General features: G+C 39.7%; 1 protein-coding gene across 1 annotated transcript in view; it reads left to right on the forward strand.

The window, feature by feature from the left end:
* The window catches only part of LOC101575222 (IQCJ-SCHIP1 readthrough transcript protein), an 890,224-nt gene that overhangs the window by 248,845 nt on the left and 632,037 nt on the right, over window positions 1-9,342 (forward strand). Inside the window, exon 3 of the mRNA XM_012516600.1 lies at window positions 4,594-4,674. Coding sequence (XP_012372054.1) covers window positions 4,594-4,674 — 81 coding nt within the window. The remainder of the gene's footprint in view (window positions 1-4,593; window positions 4,675-9,342) is intronic.

Genomic DNA, 9,342 nt, shown 5'->3' on the forward strand with positions numbered 1-9,342 from the left:
CATGTGGTGCTGGGGGATTGAACCGCGGTCCCTGTGCTTTGCTAAGCTTGTTCTAAGTAGGTGCTTTAGACCACTGAGCCATCTCACCAGCCCCTCCAATTACAGTTAGGAGCAAGAAGTTCTAGTGTGCGTTTGCACAGCAAAGTGATTGCGGATAGCAGTAAATAAAGCACATTCAAAAAGGCTAGAGGAAGATGTATCAAAAGTGTTCATCACACAAAAGTGATAAATGAGATAGTTATATTTAACTTGATTGAAATATTACCCAGTGTATAAATATTGATACACCATATATTACCCCATTAGTATGTATAATGTTTTTATGTAGACATAAATTTATTTTTTAAGGTAAATGGAATTTAAATTAAAAGAAGAAAAACGAGTCCAGTTCTTTCCAATCACTCTTCTCACCAGCTATCTGCAAATAATAATAGCTGCAGAGTTTTTACCTGCTACCAGAAAGATTTTTCTTCTGTGCATACTCATGTATTGCATAGAAGGACATCATGCTCAGACCAGTGGTTCTTCACTCTGACTGCACTTAGAATCATTTATGGAGCTTAATAAAAAATGCTTTGGTTTAAGCCTCACCCCAGACAAAATGAATGTGAATTCTGGGGAGCAGCCCCGGAACCAGTGTTTCTTCAGAGCTCCCTTCAGGTGCTTGTAAAGAGGACCTGGGCCTAAAACAGTGGTGTGGATGCAGTCTAGATTTCTGTCAGTTAGTCAATAATCTCCTCATGAAGCTCAATCCTCTGAGGACATACTATCTCGGTGATGTTCAGCCTATTTATTTATTAGTCCCAGCTATGTCAGTTTTTCATTATTGATTTTAATGTAGGAAATGAAATCCAAAAGGTTTTTTTTTCTTGCTAATTGACCAGAACTCTATATTAAACCTCTCATTACTACCCATATGCATCTTTGCCAGAAGTCTGCTGTAAGGAAGATAAGTGAAAATTAATGGCATATATATAGGCTTCTGCCTCTACCTGCCTGCCCTTCTCCCTTCATTATACAGAGACTCGAGAAAGTTAAAAGCTTGTGGAAATGACTGGTCTGTTTTTTGTGCTTATTTTTTCCAGTCATAGTTGAGGAATTCTAGATATGGGAATTCACTCCTGTCAAAACATTCAGGTATATAGAGAGACCTTCCCCTTCATGGTAATAGAGAACAGAGAAGAAATAAGCAGGGGCCACCAGCCCTAGCCACTATGCCCACTGGCGTAGATTTCTGGAGATTTTCTTTGTCTACTTCCCTGCAGGACTGTGTCCTTGAAAGGGGTCAGTTTTGATTGAAAAATTGGTGTACTTTCAGTGAGCAGATCAGGCATTTCATTATAGCTGTAGCTGACTTAGGCACTGATGTAAATCATCTCAGCTACTCGAAGTGACCATAAGTTAAGTGATAGCAGTGTCATAGCAGTTGATCGGTTATTCCCCTTTGGAACATTACACTTATTCTGAATGTTCAACAGGGTTTTGTGGTAGATAGTGTGAAGGGAGGGGACGCTCCAACTCCACACTATTGGACACCATATGAAGGGTCACTCGAGGACATTGAAATAACCACACACACACACACACACACACACACACACACACACACACACTCAGTAAAGCTTGGCATGTGCCCAAAAAGAGAAGAGCGATTGGTAAGGAGGCTTCTCATCAATTAGAAAGCTGCTGATGACTCTGTTGTTTATGATAATCATTTATTAACTTAAGTATGACCTCCGGCTCACTGCTATTTTTTTAAATTACAGAATCATGCTTCATCTCTGGTAGGAAATGTGTGCTTGCAAATAAGACATTCTACTGATTTTTAATCACTTTATTAACCACAGGCAATTATTGATGGAATGGACCAGTGCTAGCCAAATTAGACCAATAGATATTTGCTGTTTATAGATTCTTGTATAAATTATATCTCCAAATGAGTAAATTCTCTAATATAACTTTTTTCTCTTTGTGAAAATATTACCTTTGTAATTGCATAGGTACTGACCCTGCAACACATTCACATATATCCCTATTACCCAATTTGCTGATGTGTAATTAAGAGTATGTTTAATTAACAAAATCATATGGTACCCTTATTATAAGGTTTTGGGCCTACAAGACCACAGAGTAATAAAAACGAGATACCTATATCCACCTGCCCTGGATGGATAGGCTCCCATGAGCCTCCCTCACTGATAACACTCATCACACTGCTGTTTCCTGTTTGTTGTCCATCCACATTGTCAGACTGAAAGAACAGGCCGGGTGCATTGTTCTTACCATTTTATCCCTAATGCTTTGTGTCATCACTGGAACATAGGGGATGATGTTACATTTTTGGAACAAGAAAATAATGAAGAATTAACAATGAACTATGAATATAGAGGGCCCAAAGTAGGCAGTGAATTTTTCTTTCCTCTTAACAATCAGGCTGAGGGGGCAACCTCAAAGCTATGTGAGTTCATGGTACTTCCTAGTGCTTCATAGGAATTTTTCTGGCTTTCCCTCCTAGCTGGCTATTCCTTGCTAAAGAGAAGTAGAAAGTATATTTTTGATTCTAAGAGATAGTTCCACAGCAATTGTTTTCTTACCTTTTGTTTTTCTTTACTGCCATCACAATCTTGGTCCTCATTGTTTGGTAATTTACAGTCTTCTAAGTAGCTTCCCTTTATTTGTGTTCACTCCTCTGCAAGCCATTCTTATGCATTCCATTCACTATATTCTCTTGCCGAATTGTTTTCATTCTGAATGTCGCAGTCCATTGATAGTTTGCTAAATCAATGTGGTATGTCACTGGAGGCTTTAAAAAGCCCTGAAAACAAAACAAAAAAAATCAAATTATGTTATATATAGTTGGGGACATAATATTTCTTAAAACTTTTCCTTAAAACACACACCCATACCTTATCTCATGCATGTGAATTGAAATGGATATAAAATACATGGCCTCTGAACCTGAAATTAATGAGATTAAGAATCATGAGCTTGAGCCCAAAAGCTTCCAACTGGTGTCTTACAGTGAATGCAGCAGGATGTGCGTTTCAAAATGGCTTCTTCTGTACATTGGGTTCAACTTTCACTGAGCTGCTTATTTCTTAGGTATACAGTCGGGGAAATCAGCCCTGATTTATGGATTTTCTGGGAAAGTTAAATACAGTCATAAGTGTAAAATAGCTACACCAAGCCAGGAATGCTGGAACATACCTGTAATCCCAGCTACTCAAAAGGTTGAGGCAGTAAAGACTTCTCTAAATACAGCTTCTCTAACAGCAATGGAACACCCATCTCTGACAAAACAAAACAAAAAAGTGGAATATAAATAAAGGGCCATTTTGTTGAGAAAAAATATATGTATGTATACACAAGATCATTAGGATAGATATACAGCCAATTTCTTTTAGTTCAGTGAGAAGAAAAGTTTGTAGTAATATTTTTTAGACAAGATATCATATCTGCATCTTGTCCTCTGAATAACTACTATGAAGACAATATGCAATGTATTTATTATTGTAACTGTCCTACTAACCTGTTCAGAAACTGTTTTATTGCTATTTTATCATTAAAATGAATTAAAAAATTATGGAAAATTGGACCAAATGTCCAAAATACAAATCTTTACAAAAAAGAAAAACAAAAGACCAAACAAACAAACAAACAAACAAAAAACAAGTTTATGGCTAGCTGGAGGAACTCAGTGAGACTATATCTCAAAATTGAAAAGAGAAAGGGTTGGGACGTAGCCCACTAGTAAAGTTTTCTTAGCTTCAATCCTCAGTACCAATTTTTAAAAAATCTACTCAAATGATGTGTACACATTATGTAACCAGTAATTGTTATTTTTCTGTTTTTCCAAACTTATTTCCTTTTATAATCTCACTTTTAACATTCATTTGTGCTAAATGGCTTGAATTAGTCTCTAACTATAGCCTTTGATTTTTTTCACCTATACTGACTGTTGTACTCAGTGTCTAATAGCACTTCTTCATAGCTGTTACCGTTCACTCTCAGCTTACCCATCTCTTGTCCATTCTGCAACCCTCAGTCTGAGGCCTTCTTCCCCTTGACCACTGCAGCACCCCGCAAGAGTCCAAGAAGCTCACTGGGAGCAGTGGCCATCTGTCGAGAGTTCATGTTTCATTTATAACAGGGACTTGGAAAAAACACGTAGACAAAAGTCTCCATGACAGTGACACCATGAGGATGAGGGACGTCTCTACAATTTTTTAGTTGGCCAGTGTCATGAAATGTGTAGCAATATGTTATCTCCTTATGTTTTACCTCTTTCTGAAATGATCAGCTATTGTGCATCCCTTTTCTTTTTCTGAAGGAAATGATTTTCATGTGTTACCTGTGAATGCTGAGTTCAGTGGTAGAGGTTAAGAAGTTAACAAAAGGAAGAGGAAACCTGGAGTTTTCTTCCTAGCACATAGTAATTTTTCTATCACCCATTTTTAGGATTCTTTTGATTAACGCAGATGCACAAAAGTAAATCTATTTTTCCTTGTCCAAAACATTGAGATTAATAGTATTATTGTTATGAATGTTCACTTCCAAGACTGATCTTTATTGAGACATTCTTTCTCTTTCTAGTCACCAGCTGGCCATGGATGTGGAGAATAATATCGAAAAATATCCTCTTAACCTACAGCCCTTGGAATCAAAGGTGAAAATGTAAGTTCTTATTTTTGAACTTCTGAAAAAAATCTGAAATTTGTAAGTACAGAGTTACACATTTCTTCAGCTCACATTTACATGCTGCACATTGTCTCCTCCTTGTCTTAAGCAGTACCTACCTCCCTTGGGCTCACAGAACCATTGATTGGATAATAAAGATTTTTGCTTTCCATTTCTTCCGCATGTCTTAGTTTTACTCTTTCAGGCAAGAACAGTATGATTCTGCAACTTCCACCAGCATTTTCTACCGTCTTGTGTCTTACTAATTTTACCTCAGAAAAACTTGGCTATTTACACCTCATGCCATCTCTATTACACACACACACAGACACACACACACACACACACACACACACACATTTAATAACCATCATTGTATTTCCATTTGAATTCCAATTATTGCCCAATTACTTTGAGAAAAAAATTTCTCTTTTTTCTAACTTTCTATCTTTTTCTTTTATATACATTTGTTAAGCCAAATACAAATCATTGACTCAACTGTAAATTACTATTACTTTAAAACAAGGCTGACAACACCTCAATACTAACAAAAATTAATGAGTAAGATCCACAAAAGGGTAGCTCTGTTATAAAACAAAATATCAAGCTAGTTTGAAACTATTTGTAAGTAAAGAAGGGGCCTACAGAATCTTCTTGGAAGCAATCTCAGGCTGGTGCTTTCTGTGATCCTTTCCCTTCTGATGGTCCTCAGAGTGCAAAGCAGATCTTTCAGTCATGGTTATGTAATATCACACAGACGCAAGATGAACCACAGGCACACTCTAAGAAGCTGGTTTAACAGTTAAAAATGTAAACATGCTGAAGCTTGACCAGAATTGATTGTTTAAAAAAATACCTACTGAGGAATCTTTTATAAGTAAAAGAGTGTCTTGAAGTGTCCAGTTCTCAAGAACAAGACATCATTGCTAGATTAAGAAACTAAAACAGAAATTTCATATATATATATATATATATATATATATATATATATATTCCTGCTCAGTAGAAGCAAATACGAATATACACCTCTACAAAGCAGGTATGGTGGCCCATGCCTATAATCCCAGCATTTGGAAGGCTGAGGTAGGATTCCCATGGGTTCAAGACCAACCTAAGCTACACATCCAAGGCCTTGTTTAAATACACACATATATGCAAGCCTGTGCTATCCTTTGTCATTGGTAAACAGCTCAGCTTTGCACACAGGGAGCCTCGTAGGCCCAAACGTGGCTCTCAGCCAGCGGGTCTCCTGCTAGGGAGCTCTGTGCCACAGTTACTGATTAGAGTAAATCGAGCTATCCAACCACTACATGTAAGCATGTGTCAGTTCCATTATGCAGACACTGGTTTGTTAAAGTAGGCCTCTCCATCATGAGGAATTTTCTCATTAAGACAAGGTTTTGTTAAATGAAAAAGTGCTGGGGAGGAAAAGTTGGTTATGAAAACTTAGTGTTTAATTTGAATGCTGAAATTAAGTTAGGAAAACTTCTTGATCTTTTTCCACTTTCTTCATCTCCAATATATAGAAGCAGAGGGGCAGGTGCCAGGAGGAGGAGGAGGAAGAGGAGGAGAAAACTCTGTGAACCTGTATTTCCATTCAGCTCAGGGCATCTGGGATTTTATGCTTTCATGTTTTCTGGTTTGATGGAGGAGTCTCAGCTCAGTGAGGTAGAGGTGAATGGCTCTTATCCGGTCTAATAAGTCTGTACCCCATTTCTACTCATTGGAGGGGGGTGAGAGAGAGAGAGAGAGAGAGAGAGAGAACTTATTTTTGCCCAAGAATGGAATTTGGGTCCCATCAGAGAATTTACTCCAGCTCAGTGACTTTTGTCTAATTCAGTTATCAAATCTCTAGCTTACTTGGCAGGTTGCGCACTTCCCCTCCACATAGACACAAGGCCTTTGCTTTCCATTAGCCGCCCCTTTCTTCCCGTCCCCTCCCCTCCCGATCTGCTCTTTGTCAGGGCCTATTAATGAAGATAGTTAGGCTTCTAAGCAGTTCTTTTTAAATGGCTTTAAGCCTGTGACTCTGGAGGAAGCAATTGTTGAGATTCCTTGAAGCAGCAATCAATGTAGGCTGCACCCCTTCATTGTTAGGACTGCAACCTATGACCAACTCATAGTGCCTTTCCCTGGCAGAGCCTGGCATGCTAAGTAAGTGAGGCTATTCCCAGCCATTCTTCCCCAGGGAAGTTTTCCAGGAAGTTTTCCTGGCACTGAAATGAATGATGGACCTTTATCTTGTGTCCCAAGGTCACTCTCCAAAGTTACAGACTTACCTTAGGATCTTCTGACATGTGTTGGTGGATGCAGAGAAAAGTGAGGGTAACCACCCCACAAAATCTGTGCTCTTGGAGTCTCCTATCTCTTTCCTAATGAACAGAGCACAGTGGGTTTCATTACAGGGGCTCAATGCAACCTGGGGCTGCAAGCCCTGAGTGGGTATGCTGGGGAGCTTGGCAGGCCCAGCTCTGAATGTAAAACCTAAGGCCAGGTGAGAACCATTCTCAAGTGTGGGCTTTTGCACGGGAACTGCATGATTAGGGATACAGTGTCTTAGTTACTCTTCTCTCTCTGCTGGGACAAATACCCAACACTCAAAATGAAGGAAGGAAAGGTTTATTTAGCTCACAGTTACTGGAGGTTTCAGTCCATACTCAGCTGGCTCCAAGGCAGAGTGGCACATAGCAGAGAGAAGCAGTTCATGGTGGAGGCAAAGAGCAAAAGAGCAAAGGGAGGAGTAGCAGCAGCTCAAGCAGCTGACTTTTCTTTCTTCTTTACACTGAAATGCAGAACACCTGCTCCACGGCAGGTGCAGCATCCACACCCACAATAATTAATCACAAACTCCAGAAGCCACCCCAAGACTGCATGAGGCTTTAAGGGGACACCTAGACACAAACCATAACTCACAAGATGGGTTGAAGTAGCAGAAAAGGCTCTCAGCTTTTTGTATTCAGACAGCATGGAAGGACTTGATGAGAAAGTGTAGGCCTTACACAGGACAAGTGTGTAGTATCAGTGTCAGGAAAGTCACATTACCTGGCTCATGAATAGGACTGTTATGAAGTAATTTTGAGTTTTAGTCTTAGAGAATCAAAGGACTATGTGTAACGGGTAAAGCAACCAGGATCACACAGTTATTAAAGTAAAGGATTATGGGAAAGTACAAGGAAGGCTCTCTGAAGATCAGGCAAAGGCAAATCATACAAGTTAGAAAGTTTAGTGAAAAATGAAACTAACAGTGAAAGCACCCAAATACTGGCTTTCCTCGAAGCTCTGGGACTAAAGTTTAGTGTGACCTTAAAAATCAAAGCTCAAGGGCTGGTGAGATAACTTAGGCAAGTGCAGGGACTAGGGTTTGGTCCCGGTAGCACAGGCCATGCCAGCCCTGCCCCCAGGCGCACTGAGGCAGCCACTGAGACCAGGCATGGTAGTGCATGCTTGTAATCCCAGTCCTGGGGAGGCTGAAAACAGAAGGATCACTACCAGTCTGAGCTGTGTAGTGAGACCCTGTACCAAATACATTTAAAAAACAAAACAAAACAAAACAAAACAAAACAAAACAAAAAAAACAAAGCTCATTTTGTGGTCGAGTATAAAGTTAACGGAGAGTGACTTCCACATTAGCTGCTGTAACTTGTTCCCACTGGTAATGGCTAAAATAAAGCAAACAATTAAAAAAAAAAAACAACTAAACTGGAGCATAATTGGGGATGAAGGTGCATGACAGATGAGGGTGTAGGTGCAGTGCAGGAGGGGCAGACCCCAGTCCTGTCAGGGTGCTGCCCATCTTGTCAGGGCCAGTATCTGCATGTAGTGGCAAGATCTCAAGCACACTTCGGGCAGCTTTCACGTAGACATCACCCATCACTGTGTGCAATCTTTTCCTTATGTCTTAAAAATATCCTCATTTTGCGATGGACCAAGAGACATATACATTAAGTTCCCAATCTATGACTATTCAAGGTGTGGCTTCCACAGACTTGGGCCTCGCATCGTGAGCATCCGTACCTGTGGACAGGCTGCACAAGTAGGCCCTATGGCAGGCAGAAATGGGCGCTGAAGCAAGATGAAGGAGGGAAAGTTGGCACTGGGCAGGCCAGACCTCCCGCTGCAGTAATAGTGCCTTTCTCACAGCCTGCTCTTAGTAAGGCATGACGGGAAAACTGGAGAAAAAAGAGCAGTGTGCACAATAAGTATTATGTTCTTAAATATTTGGGCATGATATTTGAGGCCCTCTTCCTGCTTTCTTTTTTGTTTCTTTTTTGTTTGTCTGTCTTCTTTCTTTTCTCTTCTTGAGACAAGGTCTTGCTCTGTATCCCTGTCTGGTCTCAGACTCATAGCAATCCCACTGCCTGAGTGCTGGGATTACAGAAGTGCACCACCATACTAGGGTTACAGTATGATATGGTGAAGATAATTTATTTTAACCTCCAACACCCATTTAAAGACATTATCTAGCCTATTAATCAGTCTTTAAAACTGTGAATATGAAGGACATATAATACATGGGAAGTATTTTTATATTAAATTGGAAAAAGAATAAGATATAATGTGCTTTCTGTGAAGTAAAATTATTTCCATATATATGGGCAATGGCTATAAGTTGATATTAAGAATAAAATAACTTGTGGGCCGGTGAGATGGCTCAGTGGTCTAAAG

The sequence above is a fragment of the Octodon degus genome, unplaced genomic scaffold (assembly GCF_000260255.1).
Source record: "Octodon degus isolate 3935 unplaced genomic scaffold, OctDeg1.0 scaffold00115, whole genome shotgun sequence".
NCBI lineage: Eukaryota > Metazoa > Chordata > Mammalia > Rodentia > Octodontidae > Octodon > Octodon degus.